At 39.7% G+C, this 19,068-nt stretch overlaps 2 protein-coding genes across 12 annotated transcripts in view; both read left to right on the forward strand.

The window, feature by feature from the left end:
• The window catches only part of LLPH (LLP homolog, long-term synaptic facilitation factor), a 414,220-nt gene that overhangs the window by 194,366 nt on the left and 200,786 nt on the right, over nucleotides 1-19,068 (forward strand). The gene's annotated exons all lie outside the window — the stretch shown is intronic.
• The window catches only part of GRIP1 (glutamate receptor interacting protein 1), a 309,325-nt gene that overhangs the window by 150,285 nt on the left and 139,972 nt on the right, over nucleotides 1-19,068 (forward strand). Inside the window, exon 1 of one of the 11 annotated variants that reach the window (XM_052669097.1) lies at nucleotides 8,175-8,427. The exons of the other annotated variants lie outside the window; for them this stretch is intronic. Coding sequence (XP_052525057.1) covers nucleotides 8,373-8,427 — 55 coding nt within the window. The 5' untranslated portion in view covers nucleotides 8,175-8,372. Of the gene's footprint in view, nucleotides 1-8,174; nucleotides 8,428-19,068 lie in introns of those variants that run through there. 11 annotated transcript variants of the gene reach the window in all.

A 19,068-nucleotide genomic window follows, 5' to 3' on the forward strand; every position in this document is an offset into this window, starting at 1 on the left:
TACTGAATGTGGCACCAATCCTGTAAAATGCCATCATGCACAGCAAAGCACTGGGAAGGTGCTTCCAGGTAATCCTAGGGCAGCACAGGGTATTCATGCTATAGAAGGGCCCAGGGAGGCATAAAAAGTTCTTCTTTTCACTTGGCAGGAAAGCGTCCTTCACCCCAAGTCTATTATGATCCTTGTATGTTAAAACAGACTACAGAAACAGATGGTTGTGGTTTTTGTTATCCCTCAGTGGTGAACAATTGTTAGTTCTCAGAAGATGGCAAAATTTCCAAAGGAGTCAGTTTTTGTGTAATAGAATGAAAAAATGCTGGCTGGGAAGCAGCAGAAATCCAGGATGCACGTGGTAGCATGCAAGTATATTGCAGCTAAGTAAGTCAAAACCTAGCATTCATCAACAAATGCAAGGTTGTATCATGAGCCTACGTTTTCACTAGGATCTCATCACACAGTTCCTCTTACAGAATTGTCAAACTGCATCCAAAAAATGCTCATACCTACTTGTCTGCTTCTAGTTTGGTACCTCCTTGTGTATCTGGTGTTATTTTGTACCCTGGCTTGGCTGGGGAGAGAACAATGGCTTCCAGACTTGATGATTACAGTAAAATGAGAACATGCTAGCAAGTTAACAGCTCTATCCGACAAACATGTTATGGTCAGAAGAGTCAGCATCATTTTTTGAAGTGGATTTTTTTTTTTTTTTACCCTTTTTTTTTTTTTTTTTTACCTTTTTTTTTTTTTTTTTTTTCTGTTTGTTTTTCCCTATCCTGTATACTTGATATAGTTTTTCCTTGTTTTTCATTATCTTTGTTTTCAGGCACACCAAAGCTGATATTCAGGTAAAATATGGTGGCATTTGATATAGCTTGGGGAAATGCAGTGATCAGTACCAACTGTCTGGCTGTTGCCCGTACCGTAGACAGACATTCAGCATGTGGCTTAATTTCAGTATAGAAATTCACTGTCCTTTGGAAAAGAAGCTGCTACCTTGTCTTCTTGCAGCTTGCACATAGCAGGAATGCAGTTGCACCAGTGAATTGATATTTCCCTCCATACTTCAAAGCCTGGATGACTTGGAGGCCACAGGTTATTGTCTCTGCTGGCGCTGTCTCTTCTTGTGCAGCATCTGTAGAGCTAGCCCACAGTAAGTTTCTGAGTTAATTACCCAAATTCTCCTATGGCAGATTAAATGACCTTTTGTTATATTCCAATCTTATCCCTCCAAATACACATTGTATTTTCTAATGTGATATTCCAACTTCATGGCTGCTAAATAAGTCAATAAAGACATGGAAAGAAAGCTGTATAGCTAGAGAGCAGTATAATCATTCTACTTTTGTTCAAATGTTTTCAGTAGACTCATAATGTTTTTGTTTTTTAATGAGAGTAAAAACAGTTTTCTACTAAGCGTAGGAGCTTGTTGCTGCGTGCAGTATGGTAATTTTGAGGAAATGCTTAACTGCATTTTGTTAGAAGACTGAGGTAGCAATAGGAACGTCATCGTTTTGACTAATTGAAAAAGCCTCTACAAAGTACAAAGCCTTCTAGAATTTGTAATTACAAGAGTCTTTAACCATGTACTGCAGCATGTGGAAACTGCTTGTAAGACAGTCATCCTTTAGTTCTGAGATTACATTAAATCCTAGAGACTGTAATTATATGCATGTTGCTGGCAGGAGCCCACGCTGGGCTGATTGTGTTCATTGAACGGGGTCATTATTGGTTGTTTCTCTCCATGAGATCTGCAAGCAGCCAAGAAAACACAGTGCAGTTTTAATGCCTATTCCTTTCGCTAATTCTTCCACTTGGAGGGCACAAGGACCATTCTTGGTGGTTTATCTCATATTTTGCAAAATTATTCTTAATTGTCAGTTCAGAGATACAAAGACAAATATTTAGTAATGTTTCCAAAAGAAAGAACTCTTTTCCATCATCATAGGTCAAATCAAAGAAATGGTACATCGACTTGTGTACCCTCTGGAAAAGGGAGTTGTATCTGAAATGGCTCACAAGCCATCGGCTTATTGAAAAGGCATCTTTCTGAATTAAAACTCAACTAGTTCGTGGGTATGCTGGAAATTGCCTTTGAGAGACTGTAATGTACTTGTGCTACTGAAAGATTCTCATTTTTCTAGTACACACAATATCTTCATATTTTATGATTCTCTTAAGTCCCTAATTATTTTTAAACAAAGATTTGCAGCTAGGAAATCCTGAGAAAAGCTCAACAGCCTGCTTTCCCAGCAACCGAAATGAGGCTAGGAATAGAAAGTCAGAGTTGCTCTATTCATCTCAGAGGTCCTTTGAGGACAATGTCTCTGTTATTAGACAGCTCTCAACCTTTGAGTATCAATACAGTTTCACTGGAAAGGACAGTTTTAATTTTTTTGCCAGTGATTCATATGTACTAGTGAATACTGCATGCATTTTTGTGGTTGCTGTGAAGGATAGCATAGGGAATGCTGTTCCTTGTGCTGTCTTTTCTACGCTAGAGGGTAGTGTGTGCTGGAGAGTTATTTTCATGTAGAAAATATGTATGTTTTGTTTTCTTTAATGCTACATTATACATTTTATAGAATGTCATTAAGTCAGACTTTTTTAAAGAATTAAATTGTGTTTATTTGACTATATTGTAAATAGCCATCCCAGAGTGTGTCAGTACTGATTCTACAGCCAGTTCTTTAGTACCTGCTGATCCAAAGTGGCTAACATTGCCTGCAGCTGAAAAAGTAAGACTTTTCTATCCAGAAAGACCTAAAATGATTTATTTTTTTTTTAATGAATCTGTTCATGGCCAATCAGGTTGCCACATTATGCCACAGCAGTGGTGCTTGGGCCTTAAGTCAGATCTTCAGCATATTTTTTTCTCATCATCTATTAACACTTGCAGTGTACTGATCTCCATGCTTTGCATGAAGTGTTCTCCAGCAATGTCTCTCTGAAGCCAGCACACATTTTACTATTTTTAATGATCCATAAGAACTTCTGCTGCAGTGTCTGTGGGAAATTGTCCAACACTGTTGCAAATACCTGTAGTTGATTTAATAAAAATGTAAATTTGAAGTACTCTCCAAATTACGTGAAGGTGACAAATTGTCTTTGTTGATAATGTGAGCACTGGGAAACTGCAGGATGATTTATTGCTCTTTCCTTTTTATTCTCTCATTCTGTAGCAAAGTGGAGTCTTTGTAATGAAACAGCATCCATTGCAAAACACTTGATTGACTGGGTCTGCTGCTGCATAGGAATACGCTTCTCATCTTTGAGATGAAAAATAGTCAAATTTTGTTTTGTTAAAACTGAGATTCTTTGTTACTAGTTCTTGATTGATATAAGAATGCATAAAATGTACTAGAGGAAACACTTCAGTTTTCAGAACAGGAGCATCTATCTGGACATTTGTTATTTTCAGAACTAAATTAATTCTCTTTTTGCATAAAAATCTGACTTTTCATTTGAGTGATGTGGTTGGTGCCAGTGGTATCTTAAAATGATGGAGCAAGATATTCAATTGTATAAAACTATCATGAATTCAGATTTCAAACTGTTTTGTTTCTTCCCAATACATTAAATGTTTTATACCTGTACATCTTCACAGGTGCTGCAATGTTTTATTGAGGGTGTAGTCTGAGTACATGCTTGACTTCACTGAACCCACCATGTTGGCTTTCTCAAAGGAGTGGGTCCTTGGTGTGCATCCATGGCCTTGACCATCAGAGGTACTCCATCAGTGCAGGGCATTGCCTTCAAGATGGTGACAGAAAAGCTTGACCCATAAAGAAGAATGAGTGTGCAACATCCAAAAACAATAGTGGCAGCTCACAGGAGAAAATTGCCTGTAAAGTAAAAGTGTAGGGAGGGATGTCACTGGTTTTATGGTGCTGCACAGTCAGTGTGTGAAAATTCCATGGAATGTGGAATGGAATTTAAGCAAGACGTATATCCTAGGTTTGTATTCCAGTGAATAGAAAAGGTAATTATTGGACCTAAATTTCCCAAATTAAAAAAAAAAACACGTTTTTTGCAACTTAATTTTTTTTTGAGATTGGAAGTTGCTATCCTGCAAAATTTATATTCTTGATTAAATACTGTATTTTCAGAGAGTATAGTGAGTGCATCTAAGTCTCACGCTGTGTAAAGGTGATTTTATTTTTTAAAATTTAATTCAGATAACTTTCATAATGATTTTTTTTCTTTTTGTGTCCTACTGGAGAGCTCAATAGATCTTTTTCTCTTTGAGTCATTCTTTACCGCTAACATGATCTGGTAGATCTCAGCCAGAAGATGTTGTTAGATAAAAGCTGAATATTATACTGCCTGTCTTATCATAGAGAAATAAGCTTCTTTCATCTAGTGACCTTCTACTGAGTACTTATGAATATAAATTCAGTTGAGAAAACATTTGTGTATAATATATATCCTAGAGCTTATAAATAACCTTACAGTCTGCTAAAGAAAGGAATGAGTGCAGCAGTAAAAGTGGCACAAATTCATGTTGCTGTCCAAAAGGATTGAAATGAAGAAAGAGATTTTTGCAATAAACCTTGAGAAAATGGTAGCAAATTTTGCAGCTCAGTAATAAATAAGGAAGAGATGTAATTAGTAAAGACTTTTAACTGTGCTGTGAGGAATATAAGTAAGTTTTCCGTATGCTCAGAGGTTTTTGATTTCCTTATTATGTTGCTACCCTTCCCCCCTACATACCTTCCTCCTTCCTTCTTCCTCCTGAGCAACCAGCTGAGTCCATCTCTAGAACTGAATGACTGATATCTCATAAAATGCTGTCTGACATTTGAAAAGTTCAACAAAATCCTTAATTGGGTTAAAAAAAACCCCAAACAACAATAAGAACAACAACAACAACAAACCTGGACAATTAAGAATACATGAGATGTACTTAAAGTAATTTCAGAATCAGGACTTCGGGAAAGTACCATTCTGGCAATCCTCATGATCCAAACTGGAAGCAAGCAGTAAAACCATGAGTGAATATTTAAGAGCTTTTTCCTATAACTGGATTACTTTTCTTGAACTAATAAAAGATAGGAAAAAAAACTGTAGTAAATACAACATATTGTTACATTCAGTGTTATACTCGAAGTACAAAATCTTTATGTTATGAAATCTTCTTGAGGAATTCAAATCTATGTGTGACCTCCTTTGGTAAGGACAGAAAAACTGTCTAAAGAAGCATAAGCAAAAATAATCATATTGACTTGGTTGCAAGTAGCTATTGCTGTGTTTTATAGGCTATTTAACATATGTGTCACTACTCTAGAAGCAGTAGTAAACGATATAATAAGCTTTTTGGATCAAGGACCACATCTTTTCTCTGTTACCAAACCTTATGTGACCAGGTCTGCAGCTGTTTTAGTGTACGTGTCACAATTTATGTGTTGTTTCTATAGTTTTATACATATTTAAATAATCAGATTGGAACTCAGTATTTATGCAGAAGCTTGAAATTCTTCCTGCATGAAGCGTGTCCCCTGTGACTGTCTAGTTCTATGGATGTGCCCTCTTTCACCTCCTGTGCTGAGGAGGCTGAAGCAGCACAGGTCACGGCATCACAGAGGCAAGCAGTGAGCAATTTCTTTCTCGCAGTGTAGGTGCAACCTCGTGCCGTTCTCTTCACAGCTGAAATCCTCAAGGATCTCAAAATTGTGCTCTGAGGGAGAAAAGACCAAAGTGGAAATAGGCTGTGATCTCACATTAAATAATTTTCTAGGTGAAAGAACAAAAGTAAAAGTTTATTTTGGGAGGTCCTTGAGGAAGTTCAAGAAGTGTTTGGATGATGCTTTTAGAAGTACGGTTTGAATTTAGGCTGATTCTGCATGGAACCCGGAGTTAAACTTGATACTTGTAGCTCCCCTCCAACTTGAGATATTCTGGAGTTCTGTGGGTTCTCAAGCTGAGAGCTGCTCTCTGAAGATGCCTTTTTCCTCAGGGCAGGAGGAGCTCTGCGGATTCCTGGCGGCTGCTGGCAGGTGTTCGCAGGCTTGGCTTCCGAAGAGGTGGAGACCTGTGTAGGGGTCCAACTTCACAGTCCTCCTCATCTGTGCTGTCTTGGAAAAATCAACAGATATTAAGGCAACTGAGTACCATCCTGCAATAACTTCTGGTTACTCTTGAGCTAAAAGGAGCTGTTTAAAGGGGTGGATTCACGGCATCGAGGGCAGGCATCTGGCAGGTGAAAAAGGCAGTAATACAGAAGCTGGCCTGCAGAGGGGTGCGGTGGGCTCAGAACTGCTTCTGCATCACAAACCTGAAAGAGCTGTGAGAGAGGCTGTGTGCTGAGGTCGTAGCTTTGTCACTGTATCAACTTTAGCACAGGAAAAAGGAAAGGAAACAGGTTTTGGGAGTTAGTGGTATTAATTGTGTTCAGTCCTGGTACCTGAGCGGGAAGTAGCAAGAAGTAACGGTGGCAGAGTTTCTCTTCAAGAAGTATATTGACGATGCAGGCAGAGTGAGCCACTTGCTCTTTTCTTGGTTTCATCTTTATGGAGAGGACAAGAATAGATATCTCCTCTTCCTCTTCCTGTGTGATAGTCCAAGCTCTTCCATTTTCTTCTTGGCCTTTTGAATTGTACTGGTTTACATCTCTACCTCCTCCCCTGTTCTCCCTGCTGTTGCTTGCCCAGTCCATCCTGTAGCAGCAGGGCTGTGTTATGGGGCTGCAATACAGGGCCAGAGCCACCAGCCCGTGCTGCAGGTGCATCTGATTTTCACGCTGGTTGGATTTTGCAGCTGCTTGGCACAAGGGGCACCACGAGAAGCGATAACAAGGTTGGAGAACAAATAACTCGATTACCCCTATCTGGTTTTAATGACAACAAAATGAAATCAATTTTCACTGGGCCTATCTAGGCAATTGCAATTGTGCTGATGGAGTGTCTCACCTTTACCTTTGAAATACGTCTGCTGCTATAACCAATAAAACAAAAATAAGGAAAACAATTACTGTAATTGTTTGTAGGACAACGCTGAGAGCGGAGCTGCTGGTGCTGTGCAGCAGGGAGCAAGGAGCTGCTCTGAGTATGGAACAGCCCTGTGCTGCTGCTGGCTGTCGACAGCTGACAGCAGAAAATGTGCACCCTAACACAGGGTGATGGTATTAAATAGAGCGAGGGATAGAAGATGTCAGGAAATAAACTGTCTCGTTTTGAAACGGAGGCAACTGAATGGGACAGAAAGCATATGAACACGGTGTTAAGTGTATGGTTCACATGAAACAGAAGTCTTGGCAAACAATTAGTTATTGGTTATTTTAAAGGAAATTACCTGATCAGGCACTTGGATTTTGTGCGTGAATCTGAGCTGGCAAACTGTGTTCTTTTGGTTTGTTTGCTTTGTTTTTAGAATCAATGAGGATTTTGGTCCATGAGTAACGATGGGATGGAACTCTCACTTAAGCTTTGCGTTCCACTTCATTATTTTCGGAATGAATTGTTGAAGGCAGGTTAATTTGCTGTCTGGCTAGATGTTGGAGAATGTAAAGCTCCAGGTGGGCTGAAGAAATCTTTCAGCATGTTACAAATGGTGCAACGTTTGGTGCAATTAATTACAAAATAAATTTGAAGGTGCACTAAAAGCTGGTGTGTTCTCTAGGAATGGGGAAGGACCTGATTCACGGTGTGCTCTCCGTGCAGCAGCATTTTATTTATTTTGGTGCGATCAAATGCCTCACAGTCCTGCCCTCACACAACAATTCATCATTTTCCCTCTGCTCTCTCCCTCCCCCTGTGATCCATGCTTCAGCTGTTTTAATATACTTCTCTATGACCGTCAAAAAGGTTTTCTGGTGATAAAAAAGCCTTTTTTTTTCTTTTCTTCTTCTCATCTGCAAGACTGTATCTTTAGTGTGCATTGATCAGAATATTTTGCATGTTAAATAGGTTCCTTCTTGCTCAGATCTAGGATTTCTAGGGATTTTCCTCTGTTTACTCAGAGGCAACTGTGAGGGAGCTGACAGATACGAGAAAATGGAAAATGTGCCACATCTGCTGAAATTTGTGGCCCTTTGCCTGGCACAGATCCCCACGACTCTGCACATGGAGGGGAACATGGGAATCAGCTCCCAGGATCCCAGTGCTGCGTGCAGCGGGATGCTCTGCAGCTTTTAGAGCAATGCTGCTGTGTCAGTCAGGGAGCTCGCTGTGCAGGTGGTGGCGGTGGTTGCAGCGAGCGGCACAGCCGTGCCGGATGCCACTGGGTTGATCTGTGCATCAGGAGGAATTAAGCTCTGTCACTCCCCGCTGGGGCTACCTTTCTCCTGGTATGTGCGTGAGAAATTCATACGCTGCCGCTGCTGCATTCAGCAGAGCAGAGCCCCGCGTGCGCTGTGCCAGAGAAGGCAGCGAGCAAGAATGATAGCTGTCTCTTTCAAATGCCGCTGCCAAATTCTGAGGAGACTTACTAAAGGTAATGTGCTTTCCTTGTTATTCGTTCGGTGGCTCCGGCTACGCACAGCCTGATGTTTGTACTTCTTAATATGACTGTCCTTACAATTTACTGTCAGGCAACAAAGAACTCTGGATACGGAGGTGCAGGAGCTCTTTCAGCTGAAATCCTCAAATGTCCCATGCTGTGTTGCTGTCAGCAGAATGAGTTCATGTTTTCTCTCTTCTCTCTGTTTTCAATTGCTAACGGCAGATTTTTTCCCTAAGACAAGTGCTAAAGTTATTATGGGATGTAATTGTTTTCTATTTCTGCTAACCTCTCAGAGGAGTCTCTTGGTGCATGCTCTGTCTTACCTCGAACAACTAGCAGTGGGATTCAAGACTGTATCCAGGATGACTTTCTGTCATTTCTTGCCTTTCCTAAGCTATTTCTGTGTACGCTGAGCCAAAAAATGTTGCATGAAATGAGTACAAATAGCACAGTGCGTGGTTTCTTCAGGACTGCACCAGCAGGTCACGCTTAGGAAGTTAATTTGCCTGTTTAGTAGTGTATGTTTGCTGTTACTGTAAATCTTTGTCATCTCCAGTTTTATCGCTCAGAACTTTAATATACTCCTTGAATCTCACTGTGAGTCCCAAATGATTATTGGAGCAGCTCTCTTAAAAACCTGTCTGGATAAGACACTTTACCTCTTCAGAAATAAGAGAATTTTAAAAAATAACTGTTTTAAAGCTTGCTATAGTAAATACTCCTTTCCTCCTCTGTTTAAAAAGGTAATATTGTTTTTTGGGGGGTTTTGGCTTTTTTTTTCCTCCATGTGCTTATAAACTCCAAACATTGTAGTAACGTTCTGTGTGCAAATCAGAACCTTTTGGTTTTTAGCTTTGCTACTGTGAAACAGTGCCCATTTCTGTGCAGCTGTAATCACATCCGTATGTAAAAGAAACTGTTTGCATCAGCCTAGCTTGAAAATTCAGAAATCTGTGAGTATTAATCAATGTAGCTCAGAATCGATTAGTATTTTCTTTTACAGAAGCATGAAAGAGTAGCATGCTAATAACAGTGAGGTCTGTAATGGGGAAAAAGAAGAATATATTAATCAAATTTGTATTTCCTGCTCTTTAGATTGCTGTATAGGGCCACCATATCGTTGAAAACATGAAATAAAATATTTATTAATCATCCCTTCCTCTGTAGATTTGTTCCTCTTTCAAATCTATGGTGGCTAATGTCTCTTTTTCCTCACATGTTATGGATGTTTCTATTCTGATAGTTTTATTATACATTTATCAAGCTGCAAGTGAGCGTTTTTTCTTTTCCTGATTCGAGGAGAGGAATCTGATGTCTATATAAGACAGATGTGGACTTTAATTCACTCTCTCACTGATGAGAGTTGTTTCTCCACTTAGATACAGTTTCCCTGGAATAATCAATATTCCTCTACATCATATCCATCTTAATTCTTTCACACTTCCGTCATTCAGCAGAACTCAGGCTGGTGGTTTTTCCCTTTGAAATGATCTTAGAGTCCTTTGAGACTCCTCAGTCCTCCCACTCCTGAAGGATGGTGGGGTACCATTGAATTTTTTTGCATTAGAAGTTTGCCTTATGCTTGCCTTGCTACTGATAGTCCATACAAACCCCAAACAATCTAGGGCGACGTTCATATATTCTTCTGTAAGCTTAAAGCATGCCAGATCTAAATTGTCTTAATTGACAGCTGCCTGAATTTTCACCATTTTGAGTAAAACCTTTGTTCTTTTGGAGAACTCCTCTGCATGCCTTGGCTTTTGCATCTCAGGCTTCAGCCAGGCACTGCTCAATGTAGTCAGGATGTCCATGGACAGTGTTGGACTTTCACATTGTTAGCGTGGAGGAAACACTCTTGCCTACAGCCTGCCATCTCCTTATCAACTGGGAGAACCCCTTCCTTCCTCATCTTGGGATTTACTCTGAAGGCAGTCTTCCTTGGTTTAGTGTACTTCTTCAGTACTTTCCCCCCAGCTTATATCTGCTGGTGTCTTTTCATTTAGGCAAATTCTGTATTTTTGTGCAGTTGCCCCGAAAAATTCTTTGCTATCTTTCGGATCCTGCTGCAGGAAAATAAATAGATAAGCAGTAGGATACTTGATAAGCTTTATGTTTTTACCAAAAGTTATATATGCAGTTAATTGTACATCAAAAAGCAGAAATATCTGCTTTCATTTATTGTGCATGTCATTTTTCATGCCTGTCTTGACGACATAAACTTGCAACTTCATTTCTTGTTCTTTCAGAAGATAAGGATGTAAACTGAAATGTCTCATCTGGGCAGCTGGAGACTCTCCAAAAGCAATTCTTCCCAACAGGGAGATGTTCAGGCAATATTGTGTTTTACAACAATTACACTCCCCTTTTCCTGCGTTTCATCTTAACCTTTCAAAGGAAAAGGCAGAGCTGTGTCTCTTTGGGTTGTTCCACATGCTTAATTTTTAATTTAAAGATCTCTGAAAGTAGTGTCTTGAATTGTGCTGAGTGAATTCCAAAGCAGAAATACCCCATAGCTGTGAGCAGTGCAGCACTTTCTGAAACGTGACCTGTGACCCACAGCTTCTTCTCCATCCTGTAGACGTGAGAGCCAGACCCCTCAGTGTAAAAGCACCGACCTCTATGGTCCCAATCTTCAAGATCACATTGATGTGAACGTTTTGTTTCTTCCATCCTCTGCCCTCGAACCTACACCAAGTCTGGGATGCCATAGACACAATGGCACAGCCTTAACACAGCGGTTTCTTACTTCAGCCCTGTCTTCATCTCCTCCTTTCCTCAGTGGCAGCCTCAACCCGAGGAGCTGCTGCTTCAGCTCCTGCCCCACATTGCTCTCCATGGGCCAACATTACACAGCATGACAGAGACCAGGGCTGACCATGCCACCACTCCCCTGCTCTCGATTTCCCCTCATCAGGCAACCCCTTCCATTCAAAGTCAGCTGGTCCGCAGCCATACTTAAAGTCTGCTTCATTTTTTCCTTACTATTTTCCAGTGAATAAACATCATTGGTTTCCTTCCTGATCCCTCTTCCCCACAACCATAGGCCCGTGCTGTGTTGCCCCTGTGGTTACAAGAACCACTGTTTCTGCCGAGGTTGCTGTGCATCAAATCTCTTCCCGTATTTCTATTGCATCGTCTCCCCCTTCTTAGGGAAAAAATACGTGGCAGGAGTACACAATGTGCTTTATCCAGAAAATTTAAAACACTGAGAGATTAGTTCCCTTAGATTAGTAGTGCTCTTTTCAGTACCTCAGCTTTGTGAGCCATTACTTTGAAACTCAGTACATTTTCAGTAATGAAATGATACATTAGGTGAAGCTCCGTATTTGTATCTATTAACAAGCGAGGAGAAGTGGAGGAGAAGTTTAATTTGTTGATGTAATTTTCAAGAAGAATACTATGTGAGACAGTTATCACATATGTGCTAAGATGTGATTGAATTTAGATCTAGTCTATCTGCTTAACAAAAATCAATCCATTTTCTGCAGCAGTGTGATGCTTCTATGCTACTTTTCAGTTACGAGATTTCTTTTTTATATGTTAATATAAAATGTTGAAATGTTTATGGTGAATGGGAATTTGTGCTGCTGTTACCTGTTCTCCATGCCTAAATCTGTGATACATTTACCTTTGAGATGAACTGCTGTTGGCTTGGTCTCTTTTTAGTAGTGATTATCTATATGGAGATAATATGGAGATTATAGATAATATCTGCATGGAGATTAACTATTTAGAGATAATATATGTGTATATATTAAGCAACGTTAAAGTAGAAGTGGTTAAGTGGCTCTGAAGAGAAAAGTATCTTCTCTATCATACTACTAAGGTTTGCAGTGAGGTTTTTTTTTTTCAATTTGTATATATTCTTTCATTCTTTTTTGTCTCTTTCCCATCCCAAAAGAGCAAGGTAAGCTAACAGCTATATTAAGATTATGAAGTAGTAGCCATTTTAGTAGATCTCCATGTGAAAAATATTGGACAGAGGGAGAATAGTAGCTTATCCTTAGAGCAGTGAAATATAAGAAATGCCAGTTTTAAGTCGTGAGCTCAACCATGCATCCGGTCTTAGTATAGCTGCTGGAATTGTGGAGTGGTTTTTTTCCCCCCAAATTAATTCTCTAGTACCTTGGATGCTGAGCAGTACGCTATGCATACTGAAGACTCTGTGGTAATCACTTACATTGAATCTATGTGGTAAATCAAAATTGCACGATTTACAGTAATGAAGTATAACAGTGTAGTACAACAGTAAAAAGTTGCAGAAATATGTAAGCCAATCAGGTTTACAGCTAAATTAGCCACTTTATAGTTTTAAAATTGCCTTTCAAGCGGTGCATTATGAAGTCTTGGCATTAATTTATGTGTGGACAAGTTTGGTTTTTCCTTTATTATGCCCAAGAACAGGTCATTTAGGAAGCTCTGTTCCTCAGTCTATCTACTGCTTAAAGTTGCTTAAAGAAAAGTGCCTCCTGTTAGAGGCAGGGATGCGTTTTTTTAAAGTACTCAGATCAGTGAAGTTGTTCTAGATATTATTATAATGGAAACTGTACGGGAGCACTGATAAAGATGTCAGCTGCTGTTACATAGCTTGCAATATAAGGAGCTGAGTGGTCTGCCTTTCAGCCAGCACAGCTTTATACTGCATCTTCAAGATGAATTATCCCCGCACATACAGATCCTTTCAGCGGACATAGATTTTTATGCTCCCAATATGTTTCCAATACAGTGAGATAAAGCAGCCCAAAAGGCAGGATGATGCACTCCGATCTACAAGATGATCAGTTATGTAAAAACTGACTTAAGGCATTGAGGGATGAATTCTGAAGGTAACCAACTTGGTTTAGGTTAGAATATGTTTTGTGACAGCAACTACAGGGAGAAGAAACTCAGAACTTCTATTTAAAGCTTAAATTAAAATGATGCTAGGGACTTAAAAAGGTAGTTGCGTAGTACATTTTTACTAACTTTTTAGTGTTCCAGAGAATGAAGATGCCTTAGTTGTGACAGCAAATTACCAGCCTGTACATTGTTTTTAGTAGCAATCTGAACGATGTGTATCTTATTGTCATAGCGTGACATTTAAAAATACTAATTTACAGTAATAACACTGAGTCGATAGCTGGCATTGAACGAATCACAAGTATCAATATCTCTAAGGACTTCTGAATATGGTTTTGTTCCCTGTCTTTCTAGAATTAGTTCAGAAAATGTGGAAAACTTAAATGTGCTGAGAAGTTCTGTAAATTGGCAGTAAGTGTAGATTTGGGAGCTTTATGCATTCACATCTCACATTTTGGAGATGGGATTTTGGAAATGTGTTTTTTTTTAATGCTTATCCATGTTGTCTCCATTTCAAGTTTTCTTCTACTATGTTTCTAAAAGTGCCTTCTGTGTTTGTTCTGACTGAGTCAACAAACTGTGCAGAAACAATAAAGAGTGAAAGCAAAATCTGGAAGCTTTCATGTTTGCTCACATGTGGGGAACTTCAGGGCCAGCTCCAGCATCTCAGCCCATCCTCAGCGATGCCACTGTCAGCACGTGCTGCAGGAGAAGGAGCCGGTGGGGAGACTCATAGCCAAGTCTGTCAGTAAGAGAAGTTTTGTTGATGATGTCTCAGTATTTAAAGTCAAGTGGAGAACAACAGCAACAACAACAAAACTTGGACTTCACTTTTTCTACTGAAAGACTGTTTTTAAGATAAGAAAATGTAGGCAAAGCGTTTCCACATGACCCGCAGGTCAGTGGCAGTCTTGGGTAAAAGTCAGGCCTCCTTGCTCCTTTTCCTGCATCATTGCAGCTATGGATGCTGGAGTTGGATAGAGGCTATGATGGAGCAGAGCAGGCTGCATGGTTGTTTCCTTTCTAGATTTTTTACCCGTCCTAATTCTTATTTGCACTTGAGAGTGCCTTTAGCCAGGATTGTTTTAAGGATCTTTGAAATGATAAGTCTCTTCATTATGATCTCTGAAGGAAAGGGGAAGAGATTAATTTTTAAGATGTTTCTTTTGTAATTGCTGTTGAGTTTTTCCAATGCCATGTATGTGTAGAACAAAAGAACCAATTTTATTACATTCAGTGAGTACTGGTTGTTTGCAATATTGTCTTTTTGTTCAAAAGAATTCTTCGAACATGCAATTACAAGGAGAAGGGAGAAAATAAGGTTTTCTCTTCTTCAGCAAGCTGATGGCAGTTCACAAGTTCAAGCAATATTTCTTCACTCCTAATATATTCAGGAAATGGCAAACTGTTTATTAATTATTCAGGATGATCTAAAGTACAGCAGCATACTAACCAAGCTGTGTGGAACTCTGACGGAAAAGACAGCCATGAAGTTACTTCCCAAACCAAGCACAAGTTCCTTACAGCAGTAGCACTGCTGCAGTCCCTATGGTCTGGGGATGTGTGTGGCAGGAGCTCTGGGGAGAAATTCTCTTTTTTAGATAAGCTGACATAATTGCATGTAGATGCCTGTGAGATGTGAAAAGAAAGCCCCAACCAATTATAAAAAGAGTTGATAACAGCCCATTAGCTATCTGTATCAGATATGTATCAGATATTTGCAGCTGATATCTGATATGACAGCTGTGACATCTGTTGCGTGTATAAGAAGTGGAGATGGTTTGGATATTTTTCCAAACATGTTTGGGTTTGCAGGAATTGGGTCAATCACGCAAATTCTTGGCTTCTTCTTGCTGAACTTCTTCAGGGGCAGTTTGACAAGTGTCCTTGGCTTTGTGCCTTGGCCCTACCTGGATGATGGATGTGACTGAACTTCTCACAAAAATATTCTGAAAAAAAAGAAAAAAATATACATATTATTATGTGGCAATTTCTAGGCTTTCCAAATATTCCAAACAATAATTGAAGGTATTCAAAAAGTAGTTTATTAATGAGTGGATCCAGCTGCAATATAAACACAAGCAACCCATTTGAGTGGTAGATGGTGGAACCCTGTGTTGGCTCTTGAATGGCATCACAAATGTTGTTTAGAGCAGCAGCACAGCTATAGAGAGACTGTAAAGAAACGACTCAGAAGTTCACTGAACATGTTTGATGATTTCATCTTCAGTGCCATCATTTTTTCAAATAGTTCTAGCAGATTTCAGACAGCAGAGACTCAAGCTCCCAATTGTGACTCCAGGGAGCTGTGCCCTGTTGGTATTTGATTCCCCTCCACTGTTGTGGCAGTGCTGACATGCTTTTGCTGCTGGAAAGTTTGATTGTAGGCTCTTCATGTCAGAGGATGAGGTTTTTTCCACCTGTGCAGCTTATATCATCCCTCTAAACAGGTGGAAGTACAGGCAAAGTGGTGAGAGTGGGCTGGGCTTCTCCCTCCTTGTGCTCTGGGAGTTAAACTACCAGAAGATTGTCCAGAAGTGTTAAGTTCATGTGAGTTTTGAGCAAAATGAAACTTTGGAAGGAAGTATAAGTATATAAATTAGAGTCTTTCAGAATTATTAGGAGTGTAAGTGGATGGGACCTCATGCATCTCATGTTACCACAGACACTATGTAATTCTTTCTTGCGAATGTATGAGGTGCTGTTTTAAAGATGCCTGTCGTTTTTGTCTCTGTTCTTCTTTTGGAATGTTGTTGTAGAATATCACTCCTCAAATATTTAAGAGCCTTTTAAGACTTTAGCTTCAACATATTCAGCCCAGGGCAAAGGCTGAAAGAAAGCTTCAGCCTAAGGGAAGACATTCAGGTTTCACAGGGGCAGTCTTATGTAAGACTCCATTGCAACCTCTACCTCCCATCCCTTGAACTACTTATCTTAGTTTTTATTAATGCTTTTGGGAATGGCATCTTCAGTCAAAAAAGAGGCTTCCTTATTTGTAGCAGAAAAGTTGCGCCATAGTGATTAAAAAGATTAGATATAATTTTTGTCAGGAAAAAATGTTTCTGGAAAATAAGGCATCATCTAGTAGGCTTACTGTGCCTTAGCTTCTCTGTTGAACAGGGAAAGATGTTTGGCAAAGAAATACTAGCTATTCAAGTGACTGTTGGTCAATGTTGCCAACAAAATACAACTTAAATCCCCAATACTTCTGAAGGAAAAAATTCCTTTAACGAGCTAGAATTCCACAGCTCTGAAACCCTGACAGAAAACATTTCTGATATCTAGATTTCTTTTTCCTACATCGGGTGTGTGTTGTGAGACCAGTGAAGCTTTGAGTAGGTATTATGGGCAAGGTGGTCATCAATAACAAGAGTAAAATTTCATTTCACATAGTGAGGCTTTAGTTGATATATCACTGTCTTCTCCTCAGCAGTCAAAAGGAGGGAAGTTTTTGAGTGTGCATTTTAAGTTTTCTCAAGACAGAGTGAATGTTTCTGTCCTTCAGTAACATGCTTGTGTACATGTACATAAACTTGTGTAGGCCAAAGATATTTTGATGTTGTTGCAGCACCTGTGCATTAGGAGTCCATTCTGATGAGCAAATTATCAGCAGTCCTTGTTCCACTGACTTACATTGAGTTAGTAACTGGGAGAAAACAGACCAAAAAAATTCTTGCAAATGCATTGTGTACTTGCAAAAGAAATGCACATAAATGTTGAAAATAATTGTTATTTTCTCAAAAAATAAAAAGGATTAGAGAAAAAAGTGAGGAAGGAAGGTGGTGAGGAAGGAAGGTGGAACTAGGTGAGGAGTTTCCTGGGATGTTCAGCAGTCCAGAAGATTGTCCAGCTACATCTTGTCTCCACTGTCACTCTAGAGCTGTGTAATACAGTGATAGAAGTGTCTGGCTGCCACTTCTACATAATATTATGGAACTCTCAAGGCAGCAGGGAGCCCTTCCAAGTGCCAGCAGAAGCAAGTGGAAGTTAAGTTACACCTTGGGAAGCTTTGAAGCTGTCTTTGTAGAAGAACGCAGTTCCCTATGCTTCCGATGTGATCTATGTCAGGGTAGTTTGGGTAAGGCCATCAAACCACCAGCAGCTGGAGATTCTGCAAATTCAAATCTTAGGCACATATGCTATGTAATGTTGCATCACAGCTGCTCTGTGTTGGCTGACAGCTGCATTGAGGTAGTAGCGTTAGCCCGAGGGAGTAAGGCTGACTTCTCTTCATTGCATCTCTGCGTGGAGATTTTCTTTGTCCACTGTAATCTACAGCCCTACAGCCTCTTTTCACTTAGTTCCTAACAAAAACATGAATTGTTTGTCCTTATTCTTCATGGGATTTACACCTTACCAACTTACACAAACTGAGAGCTCGGACTGTTTGGGCTGTGATGCAATATACTCAGTACAGCTTTGTTACTGTCTCAAAGAAATCTGATATGCTTCTCAATTTAAGCCATAAGTCAAATGGTATTTAATGGTATTTAATGGTTCTAGCCAATCAGTTTAACTTCAAGTGCACATTTCAGATCTCCTGTGTTGTTCTGCACTTCTTTCTGTCATATTTTGTTGTGTTTTATTCTGGCTGTCAAACGAAACACCTGTACATTTGCAAATAAGCAGATAGACAGAAGAGGTGACAAAGGTGATAAGAAGTGGATCCAGGCTGTTTCTTTTTCACAGTTCTCTGTAGTTTAGGGACTTTCCTTTAATGATTTCCGTCACTGGACAGCAGAGGAGGTTGGGTCTTCTTTCTTCTAGCATTAGCCAGAAGGGCTGTGTAACATTTTGAAGTGTTTTGCATGGTGGTGTTGTGCATATGTCAGCTTGAGAACTCCAGGTCAGTGTGCAGAAGCAATGGCTGAGTTTGTCAGTAGATCAGGTGAAGCCTTGGGGAGCGAAAAAGGTGACTGAAGTGCATCCATGGGACACCAAGTGTGTTTAGGCAACTCTGATGTTAATTTGACAGATTTGTCTTTCTGCTGCATTTGCTTTTAAAATACAGAATTTTATAGTTGGTTATGTCAAGAAGAAAGTTGTTTGTTTTTTTTTTTCAGGGTCAGGTGTGTGAAGAGGAAAAATATACCAGTACACAGTGTTTTTTACTTTAGATGGTTGAGAGCCCAGTAGCTAAATAGCCTTTGTGAATAAAAGAATCCAGTCCTTTTCTGTCTAGTCAGAATTGCTCTTGATGCTCCTGAAAGATGATGGATAGCTGCTAGGAAGAAATGGGCCAGGTAATTTCCACTGAATTGTCCCACAGAAGGTGCCACCCAACACCACTGTGCTTCCATTTGCATGCTCATTCACTGCTTGACAAGTTTCTCTGCTTCAAGTATTGCTCAGGAATTACTCTGGAGCCAAAAATTACTGTAATGAGCTCCCTCTCCACTTACATTTAATCATAATTAGTCTTAGAGCAATGAAGTTAATGCAATTTCCTCTGATCCTTTTCACAGCAAGTGCTGCTATCAGTGTCAGCTTAAAAAGGAAATATCAGAGAGGTGATTCTGGGAAAAAGACTCCATTGTTTTGGTTTCAAAATAAAGAATAAGGCAAGGTAGACAGCAAAGAAGAGGAATATAGCCCTGAGTGCTAATCGTTAGAGTGGGAAAGGCTTTCATAGGCCAGTGATATTCATGATCACATGCTAGATTCTGAAGTTTTCTTGATGCTTCAGGAACATAGAATAGTTTGGGTTAGAAGAGACCTTTAAAATCATCTAGTTCTGATGTCCTTACTGTGAGCAAGGACACCCCCTACTAGACCAGGTTCTCAAAGCTCCAT

The sequence above is a fragment of the Tympanuchus pallidicinctus genome, unplaced genomic scaffold (genome assembly GCF_026119805.1).
Source record: "Tympanuchus pallidicinctus isolate F22 unplaced genomic scaffold, pur_lepc_1.0 scaffold8, whole genome shotgun sequence".
NCBI classification, from domain to species: Eukaryota; Metazoa; Chordata; class Aves; order Galliformes; family Phasianidae; genus Tympanuchus; species Tympanuchus pallidicinctus.